The sequence below is a fragment of the Erithacus rubecula genome (genome assembly GCF_903797595.1).
Source record: "Erithacus rubecula genome assembly, chromosome: 1".
NCBI classification, from domain to species: Eukaryota; Metazoa; Chordata; class Aves; order Passeriformes; family Muscicapidae; genus Erithacus; species Erithacus rubecula.
This window is the reverse complement of record NC_136658.1, coordinates 111,403,915-111,429,861: the sequence shown is the minus strand read 5'-3', so window position 1 is coordinate 111,429,861 and position 25,947 is coordinate 111,403,915. Positions and strand designations below refer to the sequence as shown.

The 25,947-nt window shown below is 46.6% G+C and overlaps 2 protein-coding genes across 3 annotated transcripts in view; one reads left to right on the top strand and one right to left on the bottom strand.

Moving 5' to 3' along the window:
- IFNAR2 (interferon alpha and beta receptor subunit 2) overlaps positions 1 to 25,947 on the top strand; it is an 844,054-nt gene that overhangs the window by 337,779 nt on the left and 480,328 nt on the right. The gene's annotated exons all lie outside the window — the stretch shown is intronic.
- Positions 992 to 25,947, bottom strand: LOC306798266 (trifunctional purine biosynthetic protein adenosine-3-like; the record flags this gene model as incomplete). The annotated part of the gene is given in 23 exon segments (XM_079298242.1): positions 992 to 1,246; positions 2,205 to 2,320; positions 3,529 to 3,670; positions 5,013 to 5,143; positions 6,683 to 6,817; positions 7,473 to 7,679; positions 8,611 to 8,760; positions 10,092 to 10,343; positions 11,245 to 11,443; positions 12,993 to 13,099; positions 13,761 to 13,843; positions 13,948 to 14,179; positions 14,583 to 14,614; positions 17,078 to 17,086; positions 17,089 to 17,246; positions 17,681 to 17,766; positions 18,472 to 18,559; positions 20,559 to 20,684; positions 22,260 to 22,319; positions 22,765 to 22,876; positions 24,185 to 24,359; positions 24,926 to 25,021; positions 25,796 to 25,947. Coding segments are annotated over 23 exon segments (3,096 nt in total). The 5' UTR covers positions 25,941 to 25,947.

The window sequence follows — 25,947 nt, the reverse complement described above, 5'->3', positions numbered from 1 at the left end:
CTGGCCCTGTGTAGTTTATGTATTTCAGTGTGATAAATATGTTATAGTTTAGGCTCTTGCAAAATATTGAAATAAAGACAGTGTGCTGTGTATTAACAGAAATAGTTAATGCTTTTATAATTGACAATGGTAAGAATGACTCAGTTATGTGAAATAAATAATGATTATTTAATGTACTTGTAGAATATCCTATCTGAATGATAAGAGAAAAAATTACTACTGACTCTGGTTATCAGGAAGTGCCAAACAAACAGAACAGAGCCTCGAGAAGAAATAAAATACATCGATTATCATCTACAGCTGGCACGGAGACAAGTCAAAGGTTAAAACCAAGCAAAGAAATTCCTGGAAGATGCAAACTGCCAGGAATGTTTGAATATGTATCGCCCTCATGAATATGCACTTAACCAATGTAATGAAAAAGGAGGTAAGAAAATTGTTTTTCACTAATGCTGTGCTTTCTGCAGCTTGCCAAGCACCCCTAGCTGGGTATTATCCCATTTATCCTGTGAAATTTAAAGAGTGAGCAGCGTTTCAGGGTGAGAGGAATGTCACATTTGTCTTTACAAACAAGTTGTGGATCTGCTGGGAGATAAAACCAGCACTGAGAGATAAAAGAAACGATGGGATGGATTCCACTGATTGATGAATGGGAAAAGAGATTTGCCTTTACAAACAAACTGTAGGTTTGCTGAGAAATGAAATTGGATATCGGAAGATTAAAGAAGCAATGGGGGAAAACTATGAATTGTGTAAGAATTAAAAATTAGCAGGGAAGGTTGTACATTAGAGGGGAATCTCGGGTATCTCAGGGGAGTCTGTGCCTCAATCAGTGGGGACAGAGAGAGGGAAATTGGGATAAAAGGAGGCTGAGTGCTCCAAAAATCTGAGAGACCCCAGGGGAATGTCCCATGGGCTCTCCCTTTATTCCAACAAAGCCAAAAGGACTCCTCAGTCTCCTTTTCGGACACGAACCCCTGTTGTTTGTGGGCTAATGTTCCTGACACGGGGGGCGAGCGGAGCGCTCGGGGCCCGTCCCGGGGCCGCTCCCGCTCGGGGCTCCCGGCCCGTCCCGCCGCCAGCAGGCCCCGCCGTGCGCCCCCAGCCACACGGCCCCGCTCGCCACCAGCTGCAGCGCCCGGGGAAACGCCCTCAGCTCGGCCTCCTGCAGCCGCTGCTCCAGCGCCGCCCCCGCAGCCCCCGGCAGCGGCTCCCGGCGGATGGCGGCACCCGCGCCCGGCTCCTCCTGCGGCACCCAGCGCGGCCGGGAGCGTGAGGGGCTGAGGGGAGGGCGAGGGGCTGGGGAAGGGGCTGGGGAGGGGGCACAGGGCTGGGGAAGGGGCTGGGGAAGGGGCACAGGGCTGGGGAAGGGGATGGGGAAGGGGCACAGGGCTGGGGAAGGGGATGGGGAGAGGGCACAGGGCTGGGGAAGGGGCTGGGGAGGGTCTGGGGAAGGGGCTGAGGGGAGAGTGAGGGGCTAGGGAGGGGCTGAGGGGAGGGCGAGGGGCTGGGGAGGGGAAGGGTCTGAGCGGTGAGCATGGGGGGACAGGGCTGGGGAAGGGTCTGGGGAAAGGGGCTGAGGGGTGGGGAAGGGTCTGAGCGGTGAGCATGGGGGGACAGGGCTGGGGAAGGGTCTGGGGAAGAATCTGAGGGGTGGGCATGGAGCACAGGGCTGGGGAAGGGTCTGAGGGGAGAGTGAGGGGCTGGGGAGGGGGCACAGGGCTGGGGAAGGGTCTGAGGAAAGGGGCTGAGGGGTGGGGAAGGGTCTGGGGAAAGGGGCTGGGGGTGGACATGGAGCTCAGGGCTGGGGAAGGGGCTGGAGCACAGGGCTGGGCATGGGGAACAGGGCTGGGGAAGGGGCTGGGGGTCGGCGTTGAGCTCAGGGCTGGGGAAGGGGCTGGAGCACAGGGCTGGGAGTTCACAGGGACACCCCCCCGGAGAGGGGACAACTCCCTGAGGGACAGCTCAGGCACCTCAGGGAGGAGATTTGGGCTGGAACGCTCTGGGAGGAGGAGATATGGGAAAAACCCACCCCAAAATGCAGAAGACGGGACTTCAGGCAACCCCAAATCTTCCTGTTTTTTACTGGTAACAATCCCAAGGTTCTCATCCCTGTTAGCTCTGCCTGTTTCTACCCCCAGAAAGAAAAGAAGCAAATTCCTAACTTCCAAATTTTCCTAAGTTCCCAGTTCTGAGCCACTCACCAGGACAAAATGCACAGTGCAGCCTTCGACTTTGAATTCACTTTCTGGGGACTCTTGATGGGCATTCCCATCCTTGATGAGTGGAAAAAGTGATGGAGAAGCATTCAAAATTTTCCCTGGGCATCAGTGTGAGAAAAAAAAAAAGTGTTTAAAAAAGAGAAAAAAGAAAATGATAATTTGAACTTAATTTCTTTCACTTAATTTCAGCATTGCTCTGATCTGAGGGAATTCTGCTCTTCCAGGAGCACAGGTGCAACAACATTGCCAAAGGAGCCTGTCCAAGCTGTCAGTATCTCCTGAGCAAGGCCTCAATTAACTAATTAACTCACTGCTCACCCTTGATTAACTCCCTGCTCACCCCTCACTCACTTGGGGCACACGTGGAGCTGTGTCAGGGCACACAGGAGGGAGAAATCCCTCCTGGGAATGGATCAATCTTTCTCCCATTTTCCTCTGGGTGGGAACTGCAGGGGCTGAGTTCAGCAGGATTCCCCAGCACAGTTCCCTGGCAAAGGATGGCACCAAACTCCTTCCCTGGGAAGGCACAGACCCACCCCACACCCTCACTTGTCCTTCTGTCACTGCTGAGGCAGCACAGGGGATTCCTCTGGCAATCCTCTGCCAGAATCCCAATTCCTAATGCCAGAGGGAATGGAAGCAGAATCCCAATAGAGCCCCAAATCCAGAGGGAATGGAAGCAGAATCCCAATAGAGCCCCAAATCCAGAGGGAATGGAAGCAGAATCCCAATAGAGCCCCAAATCCAGAGGGAATGGAAGCAGAATCCCAACCCAGCCCCAAATCCAGAGGGAATGGAAGCAGAATCCCAATAGAGCCCCAAATCCAGAGGGAATGGAAGCAGAATCCCCATAGAGCCCCAAATCCAGAGGGAATGGAAGCAGAATCCCAATAGAGCCCCAAATCCAGAGGGAATGGAAGCAGAATCCCAACCCAGCCCCAAATCCAGAGGGAATGGAAGCAGAATCCCAATAGAGCCCCAAATCCAGAGGGAATGGAAGCAGAATCCCAATAGAGCCCCAAATCCAGAGGGAATGGAAGCAGAATCCCAATAGAGCCCCAAATCCAGAGGGAATGGAAGCAGAATCCCAATAGAGCCCCAAATCCAAAGGGAATGGAAGCAGAATCCCAATAGAGCCCCAAATGCAGAGGGAATGGAAGCAGAATCCCAATATCAGCAATGCCAGCAAGGCTGAGGGATTTAATCAAAGGACAAGAAATTGTCACTGAGGATCTCTGAGTTCTCCAGAAACAAGAACTGAGTCAATCACGCCGCTTTAGTTTGTCTTTTACATTGAATTTCTGACCTTTCCACTTTCGGAGAAAAGGGCTGGACAGAACTCTCCTGAATCCTGACAGGCAGATCAGCTCCACAGAGAATTCCTCCAGGACTCTGTCGATGGTGCTGTCGAATTCCGAGCGGCTCCCGTACAATTTGTGATCAATCACCTGTGAAACACAACAAAAGCACATCGAGGAAACAGCTCGGTGGGATTGAGAGCAGCTGCTGGGGCAACAAAGAGGAACAAAGTGCATTAATTCCCTAATTTGAAAGGAGGGTGCAGTGAGGTGGGGTCGGTATTTTCTGCCATGTCCCAAGTGAAAGGCTGAGAGGAAATGGCCCTAAATTGCACCAGGGGAGGCTCAGATTGGAGATTAGAAACAATTTTTCCCTCTTAAGGGTGGTCAGGCCCTGGAATGAGTTGCCCAGGGAGGTGGTGGAGTCAATTGGTAAGGGGAGGAGGAATTTATTTCTACCCCACCTCCCCTTTTCAGCCCCACAGGTGAGGGCTGAGTCCTGACTCTCCTCAGAGCCTTCAACAAGGGGCTCACAAATCTTTGTGCTCTGAAAATGCGAGTGAATTTTGATACCACATTTTTTTTCCTGGAGATGAGTCAGAAAAATGTCACATGAATCCAACTCAGGAGCTGAAGAAACTGCTGAACCCTTACCATGCAGGGACAGTTTATTTCCATCTGTGCACAGATGTAAAAACAGCTGCTCAAACCTACTGAAGGTCAGAAGGGGGAGTTCCTACATTTGACATCCCAAGTCATGGAATTCTCTCAGACAATGCTGATGATGCTTGCCAGGGATTTTTAGGGAACAAACCAGAATAAATTCCTGTCCCAAAGAGCTGCTGTGTGGCCCACAGGCAGCAGAAAACGTGTGTGATGCCTCTGAAAGGGACTGGGCACAATGTGAGACACAGGTTTTCATCCTGGATAGGAGGAGCTGCAGGGAGAGCTCAGAGCCCCTGGAGGGATCCAGGAGAGCTGGAGAGGGACTGGGGACAAGGCAGGGAGGGACAGGACACAGGGAATGGCTTCAGAGTAGGGTTTGATGGGATTTTGGGAATTAGGAATTGTTCCCTGGGAGGGGCTGGGATGGAATTGCCAGAGCAGCTGTGGCTGCCCCTGGATCCCTGGAATGTTCAGTTCCAGGCTGGACACTGGGGCTGGAGCAATGGGACAGTGGGAGGTGTCCCTGCCATGGCTGGGGTGGCTCTGGGTGGGATTTGGGGTCCTTCCCAACCCAGACCAGTGTGGGGTTCAGTGATTCTAAGGAGGGATAAACCAGGAGCCAGCACATTTCTGTGCTGTACAGAAGCTGAACTCTGAGGCTCCTGGGCTGCAGCCCCAGCCCCAGCCCATCCATTGAAATCCCTCCCTGGATGCAGCACTCAGTGCCCAGCTGGGAAAAGCCCCCAGAGCCACGGGGAAAGTGTCACCCCAGTGCTCAGCAAACATTCCCTGCCAGCAGCTGGGAGTGAAGGGGAGATGTGCTTACCCTGGTGGGAATCCCAGCACGGGCAGCTCTCTGCAGCTCCTCCACCCCAGGTCTGTTGGAGATGACCAGCACCAGCTGGGCACAGCTGCCTGGCTCCTGGGCACAGCCTATGAGCCCAGGCAGGGCCCTGCCTCCAGGGACACAGCACAGGGTGCAGGCACTCAGTGCTCACTGAGACACCAGTGCCTGGGGAGACTGCATGGAGATATTCTATATTCATACAGGTACTCAATAGTCATTTAAATATCAATACCATTGGGATATTGGATAGAGATATTCTATATTCATACAGGTACTCAATACCATTGGGATATTGGATAGAGATATTCTATATTCATACAGGCACTCAATAGTCATTTAAATATCAATACCATTGGGATATTGGATAGAGATATTCTATATTCATACAGGTATTCAATAGTCATTTAAATATCAATACCATTGGGATATTGGATAGAGATATTCTATATTCATACAGGTATTCAATACCATTGGGATATTGGATAGAGATATTCTATGTTCATACAGGCACTCAGTGCTCACTGAGACACCAGTGCCTTGGGGATATTGGATAGAGATATTTTATATTCATACAGGCACTCAATAGTCATTTAAATATCAATATAATTGGGATACTGCATAGATATATTCTATATTCATACAGGCACTCAATATTAATTTAGATATCAATACCATTTGGATATTGGATATAGATATTCAGGATTCATATAGTTATTCACTTAGATATAAATACCATTGGGCTATTAAATATAGATATTAAGGATTCATACAGGTATTCTATATTCATTTAAATATCAATACCATTGGGATATTGGACATAGATGTTCAGGGGACACCTTGTTGGAACCCTGGGCACTGAGAATTTTAGACTTTCTGTAAAAACAAGCACTGACCCCCAAAAACCACTGCATTTAACCTGAGCCTGTGGTGAATGCTTCCAAATGAATGATAAAACTGAGATTATGGGTGTGTAGTTTGAATAAAAGTGTGTAATGTCACATGGTGGAAAACTTTAAGAGTTTAAGGTTTTAAAATATAGTAATATATATATAAAGATGAAAGTTTTAAGACAAAAGCTAGTCCTTCTTCACGAGTTTGGGTAATATTGTGTAATTAAATAAAAAAAATCCACATTATGAGCCAGGAGTGGTTAGTTAACTAAGTTAAAAGTAAATAATAAGTTAAAAATAAGTTAAAAATAATTTAAATAGCATTTCATAATTAGGCAATTTACTCTTAAAAAAAACCACTCAATTTTTAATTTGTTAACTTAAAGTACTGTAAAATTCAGTGTTTGTAAGACTGTAATATAAATAAAAACTAATCAACATCTACATCCAAGCAAAAAACACCATCTCACTCATTTAATCCCAACCCTAAAATATAAATTAACCCCAACACAGTGAGCACCCTCAGCCCTGGAGGGGCTCCCATCTTTGTGTGGACAAAGATCTGCTTGTCCCCACCCAGGACTGAGGCACAGCTAAAGCTCAGTTTTTAAACAGTGCAAAACAATCCTTGACTTGCAGCCAAAGTGGAACCCTGGGCTCTGAAGAGATTGCACTGGATAAAAACCAGGTGGGCACACCTGGAGCAGCCTCTCCTGGTGTGCAAGGACACTCTCTGTGCCAGGACAAGTGGCAGCTCACCTGCTCCAGAGACAAGAACAGCCACCTTCACCTTCCTCCTGGGCTGGGGCTGCATCTCAGCCCTGCTGTCATGCAGCTGCTGGGGGCTGCTCAGCTGCAGGGCCTCTGCAAGATTCTGCACTTCAATGGGAGAACCTGGGACAACAAGGGAAGCATTGTTTACCTTTCCTGATAGACTGACCTGGTGGAGTTCATGAATGATGTTTCAGTGATAATGAATCATGTCAGCAGTGAATTTATGCTGGCACAGATGGAGCTCCAGAGGGGTTCAGTGCCCAGATCAGGTCTCTGGTGTTCACAAAGGCCCAGGCATCACCTTCTCAAGGATTAATCCCATCTTTTCTACCTCTCATGTTGCAAAAGGACACTAAAAGCAATGCTGCTGGAGCTGAGGTGACATTTGGGCTGCCCCCCCTGCAGAGGGGTTTTGGTCCATGTCCTGCTGGATGTCAATCAGTGACACACCAGGACTCACACTGACCATCACCACACACAGCTGTGCTCAACCTCTGCACAGATCTGTGTCAGCTGATCACCCTGAGTGTGGTAAAATCTCCACTGATTTTTGGAACAATCAGCACAAGGATTTCCTGAAGCCTCAGGGAGGGGAAGAGGTTATCCAGGTGCTGCCACTCTGCAACAAGAACTCCTTTCTCATTTATTTAATACTGAAATGTAGATGTGGAGGTGTCCAGTAACCTCCAGCCCAGTGAAACAAGAGGAAAGTGGTGTGAGCCACACAAACTTTGGAACAGGGAGTCTCTTCAGTCCCATGAGGACACCTGCTCACCTGTGTCCCAAGGCTCAACCACCTTCCCAATCAGCCAGGCCTCCTGCTGCCTCTGGATGTCCTGGAGAACGTGCTGAGCCAGCTCCTTCTGCACCACCAGGACAGCCCCAATCCCACAGGAGAAGGTCTGAGCCATCTCCTGTGCAGAGAGGTTCCCCTCCTTGTACAGCCAGCAGAAGATTTCAGGGATCTTCCAGCTGAGAGCATCTGGAAAAGATTGAAATTCGTGTGTGGGCAGCACAAATGTTTGTTATTGTTTATTAATGGCTATCTGCAGTGACGGTGATGTGTCACAAGAGCTGGGAGAGATCAATTCTTGCTGCCACAGAATCCCCAAATCCCTGGGGCTGGAAAATCCCTCCCAGCCCAGGCAGTCCCAGCTGTCCCCACCTTGTCACCCCAGTGCCACCTCCAGGTGCCACCTGCAGGGATGGGCACTGCAAACCTCCCTGGGCAGTTCCAACCCCTGAGCTCCCTTTCCATGGGGAAATTCCTGCTGCTGTCCAACCCAAGAGAACCTTGAAGCCCATCTCAATCCATCCTCTGCCATGGCAGGGACACCTTCCACCATCCCAGGGTGCTCCAAGCCCCAGTGTCCAACCTGGCCTTGGAAATTTCTTTCTTTCATTCTAGAAAAATACAACCCAACACACAAACACCTTAATTTCCCCCTCCCCATCCCCTCACATGAACGTGGTTTTCTTTACTATTTTCAACTTCTGAATTATTTCTTTGATCAGAAAAAGCTCTGCCTACTCACAGATGTCAGATGTTGTGGGGAAGTTACCAAAAATGCATTAAATGTGCATGTGTTGAGCAAATAATGCAAATTTATTCTCCCACCAAACCTCAGTATTTGGTCAAAATGTTTTGTTTGGAGAGGTGTCCTGAGGAACACACAATCTTCTCCAACACCTTTTGTCCTAGAGCTGCTCTGCCTTTAATCTCCTCTGGGATTTCCCTTCTCCAACAAAGAGTGAGGCTTGTGATTTGCAATGGGAATGGTTTTGGAAAGCACCACTCGGGGCTGTTCCCCTCCTGGGACATTTCTGAGGATTCCACAGCTGAAGCTGAAGCTGGCAGGTCAAGGCTGGGCTGTGGCTGAGCTTTGTCCCCCAGGAGCAGCTCAGGTACTCACCCAGGACAGCGCTGAGGTGCTGGGGCAGGAGCCTGGAGATGCCCCCCAGGAGCCCCTCGGCCGTGGGGGCAAAGCCCTTCACGTGCCCTGAGCGCAGGATGGGCAGCAGGGCTGGGCTGAACATGGTCCCTGGGGTCAGCAGAACATCTCCTGCAAGCAAACAGCACCAGCTCAGCCCTCTTTAAAAACTCAGGAGAGGTTCAGAATTAAAAAATCCCAGACTGGTTTGGGTGGGGAGGGACCCCAAATCCCACCCAGAGCCACCCCTGCCATGGGGACACCTCCCACTGTCCCATTGCTCCAGCCCCAGTGCCCAACCTGGAACTGAACATTCCAGGGATCCAGGGGCAGCCACAGCTGCTCTGGCAAATCCATCCCAGCCCCTCCCAGGGAACAATTCCTTCTCCATGTCCAGCCTAAATTTCCCCTCTTTCAGTTTGTGCTCATTCCCCCTTACCCTGTCCCTCCCTGCCTTGTCCCCAGTCCCTCTCCATCTCTCTTGGATCCCCTTTGGGGCTCTGAGCCCTCCCTGAGCCATTCTCCAAGCTGAATTCAATTAATTAGTTTCAAACTAATTAGTTGCGGGGTGTTTTTGGGAATGCTGCCCTGAACAAGTTCTCTCCCAGTCCTTGTAGAAGGCCTTGGGAAGGAGGCAGAAGTGCCTGTTGGTGTATGGGGACAGGTGACCTGAAAAACAAGGTTTCTGCAGGATTTTGGGGGTCACATCACCCCAAAATCCTCCCTAAAATCATCCCAGAGCAGCCCCCGTTGGTGTACAGTGACAGGTGACCCCAGGAGTGGGGTTCCTGTGGGATCTGGGGAGGGCAGAGAGGATCCAATCAACCCCAAAATCCTCCCTAAAACCACCCCAGAATAGCCCCCGTTGGTGTACAGGGACAGGTGCCCACGGGAGTGGGGTTCCTGTGGGATTTGGGGGGTTACAGAGGGTCACAACACCAAAAATCCTCCCTAAAACCATCCCAGAACATTGTATGGGAACAGGTGACCCCGGGATAGCGGCTCCTGTGGGATTTGGGGGGGGTCACATCACCAAAAATCCTCCCTAAAACCAGCCCAGAACAATGTATGGGAACAGGTGCCCCTGGGAGCGCAGGGTGAGAAGCGCAGCCCAACCCGAGACCGATCCCCAGGCACTGCCCGGGAGGAGGAGCAGGAGGAGAAGGAGGAGAAGAAGGAGGAGGAGGAGGAGCAGCAGAAGGAGCAGGAGGAGAAGGAGCAGGAGGAGAAGGAGCAGGAGGAGAAGGAGCAGGAGGAGAAGGAGCAGGAGGAGAAGGAGCAGGAGAAGGAGCAGGAGAAGGAGCAGGAGGAGAAGGAGCAGGAGAAGGAGCAGGAGAAGGAGCAGGAGAAGGAGCAGGAGGAGCAGGAGGAGAAGGAGCAGGAGAAGGAGCAGGAGAAGGAGCAGGAGAAGGAGCAGGAGCAGGAGCAGGAGCAGGAGCAGGAGCAGGAGCAGGGCAGCAGACCCGTGTCGGTGGCCGCGGCGCTGCCCGGGCCCGGCGAGCGGCGCTGCCGGCAGGAGCCCAGCAGGATGCTGCGCACGGAGCCGCAGCCCCGGCCCTGGATGGCGGCACAGCCCAGCCCCAGCAGCGCGTCCCCGGGCCGGGCTCTGCGCAGCCCCGGCAGCCTCTGCCCCCGCTCCACGGCGCCCACCAGGAAGCCAGCCAGCTCACACGGCCCGGGGGGACACGGCGATGGCGCTGCTGTCACCTCCGCACCTGCAAGGGACGCGGGGTCAGCACCGCCTGCTCCCGCTCGGTTCCAATCACACAGCCCGCTTTGGGGTGGGATTAAATCCCATCCATTTCTTAAATCATAGTTTGAATTCCAGACATAGCTACATAGAAATTGTAATTTGGGGATTTTTTTTTTGTTTGTTGTTTGGAATATTATCAAAGAATCATGGAATGGTTTGGGTTGGGAGGGACCCCAAATCCCACCCAGTGCCACCCCAGCCATGGGGACACCTCCCACTGTCCCAGTGTCCAGCCTGGAACTGAACATTCCAGGGATCCAGGGGCAGCCACAGCTGCTGGAATTCCATCCCAGCCGTTCCCAGGGAACAATTCCAAATTCCCAATATCCCATCCATCCCTGCCCTCCCTCAGCTCGAAGCCATTATTGTAACACCATTTTCAATGTATAGCATCCCCTAAAGTCAGCAGCACATCCAGGGACACACAGCATAAAAACATTCAGATACATTTTTCAAATCCTTCTTGGTTTGTTACTTCACCTCAAGACTCCAACAAAACAAAGCTTCATGAAAGAAAAAGTGTTTTTGTCATTCTGGTACTCACGTGGCACATCCCTGAGTATGGGAGAGGGCATGGGAACATTAACATTGGAGAATGGGAGGTTTCCAGTTCTGTTCTCCTTTGTTCAGAGATAAAGAAGGAAGAAAAAGGATCCAAGTGCACAAATACTAAACCCCATCTTTCTGTGCTGACCCATCTTACAGGCAAGGAACAATTGAAGCACAAATTCTCTGCTGATTTTCACCAAACAAAACCCAACAATTCCAGGGCCGCATTCTGCCTTCCACCTCCCAAATCCATTTCTCTGGTGATAAATTCAACCTGAGACCCTTCCAATCTCAGAGGAGAGGGGGGTCCATACCCAGGAAAGCACACCCTGCACTCCTGCAAGCCTCAGCTATTCCTTCCTTGATTGTTTCCACCACTTCAGCATCCAGTTTGCCACAGGCCAAGTGGGTGAGGAAGAAGAGGGGCTCAGCCCCCTGGGCCAGGAGCTCATTGACACACAGGGCCACCAGGTCCTGCCCAAGGGTGTCGTGTCTTTTACAGAGCTGGGCAATCTGCAAAACATGGTGGGAATGAGAGACAGGCAAAACTCAATTATTAATCAGTGAAATCAGCAGAAAACTTATTTTCTCTGAAAGGAATCACTACAGGACATACATGGAGGACAGAACGTGGTGGAGTCACAGAACCTGGTGGAATCACTACAGGACATAATGGATGAGTTGAAATCAAGAGAAAACAGCTCATTTTCTTGCAGACAAAAAAAAAAAATCTATTTTGCTTTATTTTTTTGATATTAGTTTGAATTCCAGCTACAGCTACCTAGAAATTGTAATTTTGGGACTATTTTTGTTTGCTTTTTGGAATATTATCACAGAATCATAGAATGATTTGGGTTGGGAGGGAACTTAGAGTCCCCAAGTCCCACCCCTGCCATGTCAGGGACCCCTCCCATTGTCCCATTGCTCCAGCCCCAGTGTCCAGCCTGGAACTGAACATTCCAGGGATCCAGGGGCAGCCACAGCTGCTCTGGGAATTCCATCCCAGCCCCTCCCAGGGAACAATTACTGATTCCCAATATCCCATCAAACCCTACTCTGAAGCTCTCAGGGGTGTCCTGGAGCATCCTGCCCATCTCCCAGGGCTGCCATGGGACAAAGGCCACACAGGGATCACAGAATTATAACACCAGAGAATTATTTAGGGTGCAAAAGACCTTTAAGATAACTTAGGATAAATCTTCCAGGATGTACCTTTCACTGACACAGTTCCACCTGTGCAGAAAAGCCCAGGACAGAGGGATGGGGTGAGGGGAAAATGTGGATAAACACCCTGGATTCCAAATGGGGAGGGAGCAGCACCCAAACAAAGCCTGGGCTTGGATTCCTGACTGATTTCCCTGGCTCTGGATTTAGGGTGCTATGGAAACAGGCATCCCACAGCAAAACAAAGCAAAACCCATTTGAAACAAGGGACATTGCTGTGCTTGGCAGTGAAAGGAGCTTCAGATCTTCACTCTCCTGATGGCTGAAAACCTTTGGATTTCATATATAAATATGAAATCATATCAGGGCAACTTCTCCTGATTCAATACATAAATATAGCCCTGGCTCAATTTATCCCCATTTACTACAGAAAAATATTCCCAACTCAGCTTATCCTATTCTTGACCAATTAAAATTCTTAATTTCTTGGCTTCTTTAAGGTTTATTTCCTCCATCTTTCCCTTCCCAGTGCCCTGACAGAGATGCCTCTTCTCCCTCTCCACACACAAATTATTAGTCTGAGTCTGCCAGTTCTCATTTCAGCAACTCCCTGTGCTCCTCCACACAGATCCTCCCCAAAGCCAAAGGACCCTCTAGTTTACAGCAGAAATTCTGGGGTTTAGTGCCTCAAGTTTTCACCTAAATTTTGAATTATTATCATTTCACCACAAAATATCCCCACCCTCAATTAAGTATGGCGAGGCCTTGCACAAATTACCATTGACCAAGTTCAGGTGCCCTCTGCAGGAGTGTTTGCAGAGCCCAGGAGGGTGCAGATGGTGCCACTGAAACAGCCCTGGCAGGTGAAATCAGCTTTGCAGCTCTGGAGTTGCCTTACCTGCAGTTTGGGTCCAAGGCCCTTGGTCTGGGACACCAGGATGGGATCCTGGTAACCAGATGCCTTCAGGTCAAAGAAAGCAGCAAATCCTCCTCCTGAGCCATCTCCTGCCAGGGACAAACACAGCACAGACTGCATTTATGGGGAATAAAAACACCCAAAACTCTCACCAAGAAGAGAAATGCAGATTATCACAAATTCCTGAGGTGGAAAAGCCCTCCCAGCCCAGGCAGTGCCAGCTGTGCCCTGTCCCCACCTTGTCACCCCAGTGCCACCTCCAGGTGCCACCTGCAGGGATGGGCACTGCAAACCTCCCTGGACAGTTCCAACCCCTGAGCTCCCTTTCCATGGGGAAATTCCTGCTGCTGCCACCCTGAGCCTGCCCTGCCCAGCCTGAGGCTGTTCCCTCTCCTCCTGTCCCTGCCCCCCCTCCCTGCCCCTCCTGTCAGGGAGTTGTGCAGAGCCACAAGGTCCCCCCCTGAGCCTCCTTTTCTCCACTTATTTTACTTATTTATTTATTAATGATTTTATTATTTTATTTATTTCCATTATATTCCTCTCCATTCTGCACCTCCAAGAAGCACAATCACCTCCATGGCAAGGCTGGCATTTTTTCATTAATTGTAACAGGAGTGACAAGAAATAAATGAATTTTCTTTAGAGTGCTGACCCCAGCCTAGTTTCCCAATGCCATGAGTGCACTGCCCACCCTCCAGGGAGAAAACACCCAATATTCTGAGGGAATTCCCAGATTCTTCCCAGCCCTACCTGCCCTGGTGCCTGGTTGTGGCAGGTGGCTCAAAACCTCCCTGACTCCAGCTCCCACCTGTCTGTCCTTGTACACCAGGGCTCTGTGGAGAGGGAAGGAGGTGCTGGTGACCCTTTCTGCAGAGATGGCCCAGATGTGAGGGCAGGGAGGAACATCTGGGCTCCCTGTGACAGCTGTGCCACCTACAGGGGCTGCTGGAGCAGCTGCAGGCCCCGGTGGCCAATGTCCCTCCTGAAGGTGGCCCCCTGGAAGTGGATGGTGGCCACACCTCTGTTGGCTTCTCCCAGGGCTTCCATCAGGTGCTGCCTGACAGCAGTGATGGACAGGACTCTGCCACCACTTGTCACCACCCTGCCATCCTTCAGGGCTGTGCCCCCGTGGAACACCTGCAGCCCCAGGGCCTCAGCTTGCAGGAGCCCTGCAGAGACAGAAAGGAGTTCCCTGAGGATTCTGAATTGCATTCCCTGTTGTCAATCTCAGAATAAAGGTGGGAAGAACCCAGTGCCACCCCAGTGCCACCAGCATCACCCCAAGGGCCACATCCAGCCTGAGCACTGCCCCAGACAGTGACTGCAAACCTCCCTGGGCAGCTCATCCCAATCCTGACCACTCTGCCAGGGGAATTTTCTTTCCCAATCTCCACCCTGAGCCTGCCCTGCTGCAATTTGAGGCCATTTCCTCTGCTCCTGTCCCTGCCCCTCCTGTCAGAGCCACAAGGTCCCCCCTGAGCCTCCTTTTCTCCAGGCTCAGCCCCTTCCCAGCTCCCTCACTGCTCCTCCCAAGAAGTGTTTTTCAGACCTTTCCCTAGATCCATTCATTACCTTCTGTGGGCAAAACACTGAAGATTAAAGTTCTTTATTCAGTCAAGGGAGAACAACAGAATTTTTCACCTTTGCTTTTTTCTGTAAACAGCATCATCAATGAAAGGCTTCCTTCCCACAGCTCTGGCCCCAGGAATCCCCTTCTGAGCACCCAGTAAAGCATCATGGAATTCCAAACTGGTTTGGGCTGGGAAGGACCTTAAAGCTCATCCCATCCCACCCCAGCCATGGCAGAGACACCTCCCACTGTCCCAATGCCCCACCTGGAACTGAACATTCCAGGGATCCAGGGGCAGCCACAGCTGCTCTGGCAATTCCATCCCAGCCCCTCCCAGGGAACAATTCCTGCCCAAAATCCCATCTAACCTTTCCTCCTTCAGTTTAAAACCATTCCCCCTTGTCCTGTCACTCTCTGCCCATATAAAAAGCTCCTCTCTCTCTTTTTTCCTAACCCTCTTTAGGTACTGGGAGGACTCCAAGATCTCCCTGATCCTTCTCCTGTGCAGGTGAACAATCCCAGCTGTGCCAGCCTTTCCTGCCAGCAGAGCTGCTCCATCCTCTGCTCATCCTGCTGCCTCCTCTGGGGTTTCTCCTACAGATCCACATCTGGGGCATCCCAAATGTAAAGAAAGAAATCCCCCAGGAACAGAAATCTGGGATCCAGGAGCCACCACAGGACACCCCCTGCCCTGTGCCAGGGAAGTTGTGCTCTCTCTGGGGACTGTGGATAATTTGTTCAGGGTTTTCCTGCAGGAAATCCCAATCCACAGCATTTCCTGCCAGGATTCTCCCCTCTCCCTGACATTAAACCATGCTGATGTTTCCTCAGCCTTGCCCTGATTCCATCCTGCCCACTCCACACAATTCCCTGCAACATCTGCAACTGGTGCTCCACAAACACTCACAGGTGGCTGGTCTGGCACAGGGAAGAAAACTGTTCAAGGTTTGGAGTTTTTTTAAGATTCCTATTTTGAGGGAAGGATAAGGGAAGAGGAGGAACTGCTGCCATCATCTGGGAAAATCAGAACCAGGCACTGTTTTCTCTTTGCTACAGCTCAAGGGATTCTCCCCCTGGCAATGGAAACTCAACCCCTTTGCATCCTCTCTTAAGGAATACCCCAGAATTAAAAGTTTGTCAAGCCATTAAAATCAGAGAATCACAGAATATCCAGAGCTGGAAGGACACACAAGGATCACCCAGTCCAGCCCCTGGCCCTGCACAGACACCCCAACAATCCCACCCTGGGCATCATCTAAAAATGTGTAACTCAATGTGAAAAAGAGAATAAAACTAATAAACCCCATGCAACTCTGAAGTGGAAAATATTAAAGAATGGATTGAATTCCATTGATTTGACTGGTTTTTGTGATTAACAAGCAGAGGGTCAGAAACCTGCCAGGGACAAGCACCAAAGCACAACCTTGTCCCCAGGCAATGGAGGGTCCCAGGGAGCTGCCAAAATTTGGGAGCCCTGGCCAGGAGCTGAGGTGCTGGGGTGGCACTGGCAGGGCAGGAGCTGAGTGGGAAGGAAATGGTTCTGCAACATTTCCCTCTTTTTATTTTTAAACACTGTAAATATCTCCAGGAGATCCTGAAACACTGTAAATATCTCCAGGAGATCCTGAACCAGGAGTACTGGGACAGAGGAAATGAATATTGAATATCTGTATGAATCCTGAATATCTATATTTAATATCAAAATGGCATTGATATCTAAATGAATACTGAATCCTGCATGAATCCTGAATATCTATTTCTAATATCCCAGTGGAATTGATATTTAAATGAATATTGAGTATCTGTATGAATATTGAATATCTATATCCAATATCCCAATGGTATTGATATCTAAATGAATATTGAATGCCTATATGAATATTGAATATCTGTGTTGAATATCTATATGGATATTTAATATCTATTTTAATATCTATATAAAGATTGAATATTTATATCAAATATACATATGAATAGTGAATAGCTAACATATATATTGTATACCTTTGCAAATATTTAACATCTATATTAAATATCCATATAAATATTGAATACCTATACCTAATATCTATATGAATATTGAATATCTGTATCTAATATCCAAATGAATACTGACAATCTCTATCTAATACATGTATATAGAATATATATCTAATATCTATATGAATATTGAATATCTGTATCTAATATCCAAATGAATATTGACCATCTCTATCTAATACATGTATAGAGAATATCTCTATCTAATATCTATATGAATATTGAATATCTATATCTAATATCCAAACGAATACTGACAATCTCTATCTAATACATGTATATAGAATATATATCTAATATCTATATGAATATTGAATACCTACATGAATATTGAATACCCATCTCTAATATCTAAATTAATACTGAACACTTATATGAGTACAGAACATCCCAATGCTCTCCTTGCCCAGAGTCCTGTGAGGAAGCAATTAAACAATTAAGAACCTCCCAGAGTTACCTGTTACCTCCATGCCTTTGTCAGAGTCTCCTGGGTATCCTGGGCTGGCCATGACCACACACACAGCAGTTCTGTTCTCTGACCAGGCTGGCATGCAGCTGCAGAGTTTGCCATCAATTGCTGCTTGAATCACTTCATAAAAATCATTTTCAAGCAGAGGGAGAATTGCCTGCAGAAAGTTTTCAGAGTGATGGAAGTTTAATTTTGATTTTGCTGGCTTGTTGAAATTCACCTTAGGGAAAATTCAGTTGATGGAATAAAAATCTGTATGTGCCAAGGCAGTAGATTTGGAAACTCTGGGTGAGCATTTAATCTGCAGCATCTTTTGGCACCAGTCAGAAATTTAGAAACACAAGGTGTGAACTTATGTAGAAGGAACATGAATTTAGGCCCTTCCCATTCTGCTTCTGTCCAGAAAAACAAAATCTGAGGAACCATGTTTTAACTTAAAGCCTTTAACTAATAATTCCCAGAGCTGATGAGCCAAAATTTTAAGTTACCTCAAACATTGTTTAAGATGTTCACATCCAGATTTTTCCCTAGAAATAAACCACAACAGTAAAAAAATGGAGCATCTTTAATTTTCCAGTGTGTTCCACTCACCTGACACTGAGGATCCCCAAATTGGCATTTAAAGTTTAAGATCTTCACCCCCTCTTTGGTCAGCATCAAACCTGCTTGCAGCACACCTGGGCACAAAGAGCACAGCCAAGCAAATGAACATTTTCTTTCTTTCTTTCTTTCTTTCTTGAACTGCTTTCAATGAAACAGAGCATTTTGGAGTGTGGGATTCATTTCTGCAAATCAGAAGGTGTTAGGAGCAAGACTTCTGCAAGTCATAAGAATTCCCAAATATCCACAGAAGTGACAAGCAGCCACCTGAGGAACTGAGCACCAACATCTGAAACCCCACAAAGCAAATGTAGCCAACTCCACTCTTAGACATTGTAAAAAAGGCCCCCAAAAAAGCAGAAAGTGAAGATGTGTTTGGAGGTCTGAGATCTCTGCAGTGCCCTTGGCATGAAGTGACACCTGTGGGCACCACCTGCCTTTTCCAAAACAGCCTCTGGACAAAGATCTGGAGAAAATGGTTATTGTAATTAAGAGTGAGCAGTACAGCAGGACTGAAATAGATGTTCTGCCCTGAACTACAAATAAATCTGTTTTATTATAAAATATTTAATAAAATCACGGTGTTTAAAGGAGAAAAGGCCAAAATTCTCTCCCAAACAAAAAGCTGTGAACCAAATGAGTGAGCTTAACACTGCATGACAAATGAGCTGCTGCTGTTTAATTTGTTTTTTTTTAACAAATCCACCTGGAATTCAGAAGCAGCCTCTGCCAATGGAAGTGACCTGGAGAGGGTTTACCTTGTTTTTCAGGGGCTCACTCACCTACATAGGCTGCTCCTTCTTGCCTCAAGCTGTCCACCATGTGCTGGAGGATTGCAGCCCTGATTTGCTCTAGAAGAGCCTCTGGAATCTGAAATCCAAGTGAGTTTTTCAGGGATGGCAGTGAAATGCTTGAGCTGGTGTGTCTGCAGGGTGGGATCCTGGTTTTGGGGGGTTCTGAAGGGGCTGGATGGACACAGAGTGACCCTGGGCACCCCCAGGGTCCTGCCCTGCTGCTAAAGGCACCAGAGGGACACAGAGTTTAGCAACAGTGGAAAAGGAAAAAGAGAGGCCACTCCACAGAATTACACCCCAAAGAATGACTATTAACAGGAATTATTTAACAATAACACTCAATTCTTTATATTCTTTAATATACATTTCATTAACAGTCAAAGGTTAAGGTCTGAACCCACTGCAGCACCCAGGGGATGGGAAGGGTCCTGCAGGGGCACCAGCCTAGTTTTTTAATTTTTTTTTTAATTTTTTTTTGCTTGTTTGGGTGGCTAGTATGAGGTTTTTTATGTAGTAACAATATTTTTGTTTTTTGGTTGTTTAGGGTTTTTGTTTTTTATTTTTTTTTTTTAATGGGGCTTTTTGTTTTTTGTTAACTTGTTTTCTGAACAAGGTGGGCAAGTTTTTAAAACTTTAAGTGAGTTGTGTTTTCCACCTACTCTTAGGTCTTTTTTTTTATTTTAAAGATAAAAATTCTTTGGTTGGCTTTGTGGAGAGGGAGGTAAAAGAAGGTTTTATTAAAATTAAAAATGGTAAACGAGGTTAGTTTGGGTGTTAAGTATGTTAATAGATTCTATGGGTTGGTTATTACAGGGTGAAGATTTTTAGTGATTTTATTGGTGCTTTGCAGATTTTGTGTTATTTGATGTGAGTTATTATGTTTTTTGAATAAATAGAATGGGAGCATTAAAATTAGATTGATACTTTTTAAACAATTTTAATTGTAGGAAGTTTTTAATTATTGGCTTAATTTTTTAAAGGGCGTTGTTTAACTTCATTTTTTTTAGTTGGATTAATATAGGAGGTATATTTTTTTTGTTGTTTTTTTGGTATATTAGAGTTTATATTTTAGGAAATACTTGGCTAATATTTTTTTATTAATTTTTTCTTTCGTTTGAATTATTGTTAGTATCAAACTTAACACTTCTATGTAGTTTTGACTATTTATTTTAGAGCAATTTTATTTTCTTTAAATGCAACATTTGCTTGTAATTATGTTAATAAATCCCTCCCTGAGAGTGGATTTGGGGAGTTGGGCATATATAGGAATTGTTGTATTTTTTTTTATATTTAAATGTATAAATATATTTATATCCTATATATTTAAATATAGCAATATATTTATATAAAAATATAAAATATATATATGTATATACATATATACATATATTTATATATATATATTTATATTACATATAAATAAGTTATATATATTTATATACATGTATTCATATTCGATATAAAATATATTAATAACGTATATATTTTAAATCAATATATAAATATATCTCTACTTATAAATTATATAGTTATTTGTATATTTTGAAGGTTTATAGAAATATGGTTTTTTAGCATGGTTATGTATAAAAATAATTCTATAATTATTAATTATTAATTTAAATAATAATATCAATACCATTATCATATCTTATATTTATTATAATATAATAATGTAATAATTTCATACTATTATTATATCATATTATTATCATAATGGAATAATAAAATATTATTACTAATATTATTAATTAATATCATTTATATTAATAATAACATTTATTATTAATAATAAATATATAAAAATAATATTATTAATATATAGAATATAATTAATAATAATTATAACTACAAATAATATTCTTAATATATAAATATAATTAATATTTATTATAAATTTTTATAATTATATTTTATAAATGAATAATACATATTTATTTTTTAGCTATTAAAGCTTTTAGGTATTAAACTTTTTTTTTTTTAAATAAATTTTGTTTTTAGTATTAAAACTTTATTTAAGACTGACAAAAACCTTACAAACCAACCTTCCTTTTGCAGGCAAAGGAGAAGGGCTGTACCTGAGGCACGGGGCAATAGGCGCCCATCCCCGCCGTGGGGGGACCCTGCTCCCCCTCCAGCAGCCGCTTGTGGGGCTGGGCCGGGGGCGCGGGGGCCACGGTGACACCGTCCGTGAAACAGGAGCACTGCGGGGACAACGGGGACAAGGTGACAATCGTGACAAGGTGGCAATGGGCACAGTGTGACAATGGTGACAATGGGGACAGTGTGACAAGGTGACAATGGTGATAATGTGACAATGGTGACAATGGTCAGAGCCAGCAGCCACAGCAGCCTGGCCAGGGATAGCACTGCTGGAAAATGGACAAATGGCACAAGGATGGGGAATCCCATCCATCCCATCCCATCCCATCCCATCCCATCCCATCCCATCCCATCCCATCCCATCCCATCCCATCCCATCCCATCCCATCCCATCCATGGCAGGGACCCCTCCCACTGTCCCATTGCTCCAGCCCCAGTGTCCAACCTGGAACTGAACATTCCAGGGATCCAGGGGCAGCCACAGCTGCTCTGGGAATCCATCCCAGCCCCTCCCAGGGAACAATTCCTAATTCCCAATATCCCATCAAACCCTACTCTGAAGCCATTCCCTGTGTCTGTCCCTCCATTCCCTGTGTCTGTCCCTCCATTCCCTGTGTCTGTCCCTCCATTCCCTGTGTCCTGTCCCTCCATTCCCTGTGTCTGTCCCTCCATTCCCTGTGTCCTGTCCCTCCATTCCCTGTGTCCTGTCCCTCTCCAGCTCTCCTGGATCCCTTCAGGCCCTACCAGGGGCTCTGGAGCTTTCCCTTCTCCAGGTGAGTACCCCCAGCCTGAGTGATGTGTTTTCCATCCAGGATATATACATTGTGCCCAATCCCTTTCAGTGATGATGATGATGATGCTGGAGAGGGACCCTCAACACCTCCTGATGTAAAATCAGGAGAGCAGAGACCAATAATGAGTCCCTTTTCCTAAAGGATCTTCGTGGTTTAAGACCTGATGAATCTATAATCAGCTGAGGGTTGGGAGGGACCCCAAATCCCACCCAGTGGCAGGGACACGTCCCACTGTCCCATTGCTCCAGCCCCAGTGTCCAGCCTGGAGCTGAACATTCCAGGGATCCAGGGGCAGCCACAGCTGCTCTGGGAACCCATTCCAGTGCCTGCCCACCCTCTGAGAAAAGAATTTCTCAGATTCCAATAGGCTCCATTTATTCTGCTGCAAGCCCATTGACCTGAAGGATTAATTGTTTCTTTCTCATGTTTAAATTACCAAGAGAAATTGTGGCTCTCATTACAATTCCCCTTTGATGAATCAGATTTTGAGTCACATGGACACATGCCTGTGCTCTGGCATGTGAATAGCCTAAAAGAGGCTTTAGTTATGGATGGAACAAGAATTACCAAGGCAAAGTCCATAAAAAAGAGGGTTTGGGTCACTTTAGGGGGAAAACCAAACATTTTCACCCTAAAATAACCACTACAAATACAATGTCATTGTTAATGCAGAAGGAAAATCTACTGACAACATGCATTGGTTAGCATGACACAGGGCTCAGATTGCATGTTATATATATGCAACAGAGATTACATTCCTCAAAGTGCAAATAAAACAAAAAAAAAAAAGAATTTTGAAACAATAAACTTGGGTGTTTATGCAGAAGCAGAGTAATAATGCCAAAGAGTTTAAGCACAATATTACAACTATCAGTAACATACAGAAAGTTCTTCCCCTTGAAGCAGTTCTTCAATAACAACCATCTCTCCAAACATTCTGTCCTGTAAAATACAGAACAAAAAAGAAACCCCCAGTGAGTAGGCATGAATCCACTGCCTAAATCCTCTCTTCATTCTCTTTTAACAAAAAACCAAAAAACAATGTATATGAGATGTGCCAGCTTGCTTGAATGACAGTGGGGAAATCCAGTGGAATTTCATTTGGACATAAGGAGGCAACACTGAAATATTCCTTATCAGGCCTGGGAGGCAAGAAAAAAATTTCAATTTGAAGGGGCAGAGCAGTGGAAAGCTGGAATAGAAATTCAGTCACAAAAGCTCCCAGCCCTGCCTGGGGCACAGAGGAGGAACCTGAGGAGATCCAGGGAAACTCTTGAGTTGAATTAAACAATTTCTCCCAAAAATCCTTGCCTCCTGTAGCTGGCATTACAAACTCCCAGAGCACAGAACACCCAGACTGGCAGGGATTAATGAAGGATTTCTGCACCTGCATGATGTCCTGGACAGCCCTGCAGGCCTCCTCCTTGCTGGCTGCAATGGTCACTTCTTTCCTGGCTGCTGGTCCCCGAGCCCTCACCACCCGTGCAGGGAAATCTGTGCTGCAGGGGGAGAGAGTGGGGTCAGATATCCCTCCTGCATCCAGGGAAATCACAGCTTTGCTCCTGAATCCAGCCCCACTGGAACTCCAGAATTTCCCCACTTGTTCTGCAACACAAACTAAATCCAGAAGTTAAAAAATGAACAAAGCATCAACCTGTTAATTAATGTATTTTAACTTTATCCAGTTGTCCTCTGGTTTGTGAACAGACAAATAAAATGTTTTTTTGAAGGGGCTGATTCTGCACACAAATTTCCTGTTTCCTGAAAGAATCTCTTACCCTCCTTTCCCCACTGTGATTTCTATCAGGTTAAACCTCAGCCCAGTTTGTGGCACACAGGTTCCCCTTCTCACTCTGCACCCCAGGACAGTTTTCCCTTTGGAGCTTTGCCCTTGCTGGCAGAGGTGTTGGCCTCATCTCTGTGTGGCAGCTGCATAAACTGGGTGTCCTTACAGAGCTGGAACAGTGAAAAGGTTGGTTTTATCCAAAAAAACACCCCAGGTTGCATGAGTTTATCCCACATGGAGCACTTGCCAGCAAGGACAAGGGGTCTGGGAACAGAGGCCACAGGCAAAGAAATGAGACTGTTCTTTAGTTATGGAAATTTGACCAGAACCTTCCAAATCATCCTCAGAGAGTGTTTTGCTGGTGTCTGTCTGGGTAGAAATTATTCTTAGCCCTTAACTAACAAAAAGATTTGTTCAAATATTTTCTCTGTTATAATTTTTTGTCTTATAAATGGTTTAGGGAGCATCCTGAAGGAGCAGATGGAAAAGAAGAAGAGCTGGGCACTGAGAACAGAAAAAACAACCTGCTGCAGTTCACAGAATCGTGGAATCACAAAAGGGTTGGGGTTGGAAGGGACCTTAAATGCCACCCAGAGCCACCCCAGCCATGGCAGGGACACCTCCCACTGTCCCATTGCTCCAGCCCCAGTGTCCAGCCTGGAACTGAACATTCCAGGGATCCAGGGGCAGCCACAGCTGCTCTGGCAATTCCATCCCAGCCCCTCCCAGGGAACAATTCCTGATTCCCAAAGTCCCATCAAACCCTTCTTAGGAGCCATTCCCTGTGTGCTGTCCCTCCCTGCCTTGTCCCCAGTCCCTCTCCAGCTCTCCTGGATCCCTCCAGGGGCTCTGAGCTCTCCCTGCAGCTCCTCCTGCCCAGGTGAGCACCCCCAGCTCTGGCAGCCTGGCTGCAGCAGCTCCCCCCTGCACCTTCACCACCTGTCTGTACCTGCAGAGCTGATCAATGCAGCAGCTGCAGTAGGACAGGAGGGCACAGGTGCAGGCAGAGCAGCCCCTTTACCTGCTGATGAACCTGCAGGCTTCCTGGGGGCTGCTGAAGGCTCTCCAGCGCGCCGTGGGCATCCCGTGCCTCTCCAGGAAGGCTCTGCTGGAGCTGCTGTTGGATGCCAGCTGGGCTGCCCTGGCACAGGGCCCAAAGCAGCGAACCCCTGCTGCCCTCAGGCCATCCACAATCCCTGGGCACAGAACACAGACAGCTCCAGCACCAAGGGGGCTCCTTGGGGACACCGAGCCCCTTGGGGACACCGAGCCGCGTGACAACAGGACATTGCCATCATCCCTTTTTAACATTTCCCTTTGTCTCAGAGGGTTCATTCACCCTCAAAATGAGGTCCTGAATATCCACTGACCCTTCCCAACCTGTTGTTTTAAGGCTCTTCAGCTCTGTAGGTTACCACTCTGTACTCTGTAGGTTAAGCACTCTCTGTTACCCCCCACTAAAAGCAGGACTCAAGGTATTGATTTTTTCTGTCAGCCTAATTATATTATTTGATATGGTTCTACTATGTTCATTTATTATAATATGATACTATCATTCCTGGTTTTTTTTCAAGTCAGAAGAAAACAGCTTCTAACTAAGCAGAATTCAAGGTGCTTATTTTTTATGTCAACCTAATTATATTATTTGATATGATTCTACTATGTTCATTTATTATAATATAATTTTTATATTTTTCTGTCAAGTCAGAAGAAAATAACATCTAACTTACTTATTATCTTACTTACTTAAAAACTAACTTACCTGCTTCCAAAAGAGCTTCTGGGCCAACTAACACAAGGCCAATGTTATGATCTTTGCAGAACTGGGTAACAATAGTGTGATTGCTCACTAATACAGCTGAAAAGGAAAAAAAATAATTAACTGATGAATGGAGAGCTTAAATAAGAGACAGGAGATGAGAATGTCTCTTTTCCATCCCCCTAAAAGTGTGATTAAAATAACAAAATCATCAGCCCACAAAGGGCAAAGTGAGATATCAATGTAATAATAGCAGAGTCCAAAAGGAACTGGGAACAACTCCAATTTGCACTACTGTTTTTAATACACATCTGCTAACTGATTAAATCTATTTTATTTGCCATGTGTAATCAGGATGTATTTTTAAAAGCTGCTCATCACCACAATAGCAACTTTGAAAAATAAAACTTAAGGCTTGGAAAGAAGCTCCATTTCAACAGCTGAGTAAAGATTTACACAAAGCATTGGATGATGCAGCTAAATTTCACTGAGCAGCCCGGGCAGACACAGAGATATTTCTGCTGAGAGTTAAGAACTTTGAGCCCTCTGTTCCTGGGTTAAATTTCACCAGAATTGGTCACTGAATTCAAGCACAAAAGTGGAAGAGATGAGGAGTAGGAACAGAGTCTCTTATAAGCCTCACTAGCTTAGGCAGCAAGGCAAAAAAGAAATACAGCAGGGTGTTTAAGAGGCAGCTCTGACATTCAGAAACAAAACACAGAATAAAAAGAGAAATCTGTGCCTTCAACCATTTGTGGCAGCAGCCAAAGAAGAGCAACTGCTGTTACTGGCTGTTGTAACCTCCCCACTTGCTTTGCCTCATTTCCCGCAGTGCTGATTGCTCGGGTTGAGATTTTATTCCCAAATTTTTACCTGAATTGGAGATTTTCCTACTGTCAGCTGTGCCTGCATTTCCTGGAGCCACAAACACGTGTTTGACACGAGGGGACTGGGCCAATTTCCAGGCCAGGGCGTGTTCCCTGCCGCCGCTGCCGATCACCAGCACCCGCTCTGCCATGGCCCTG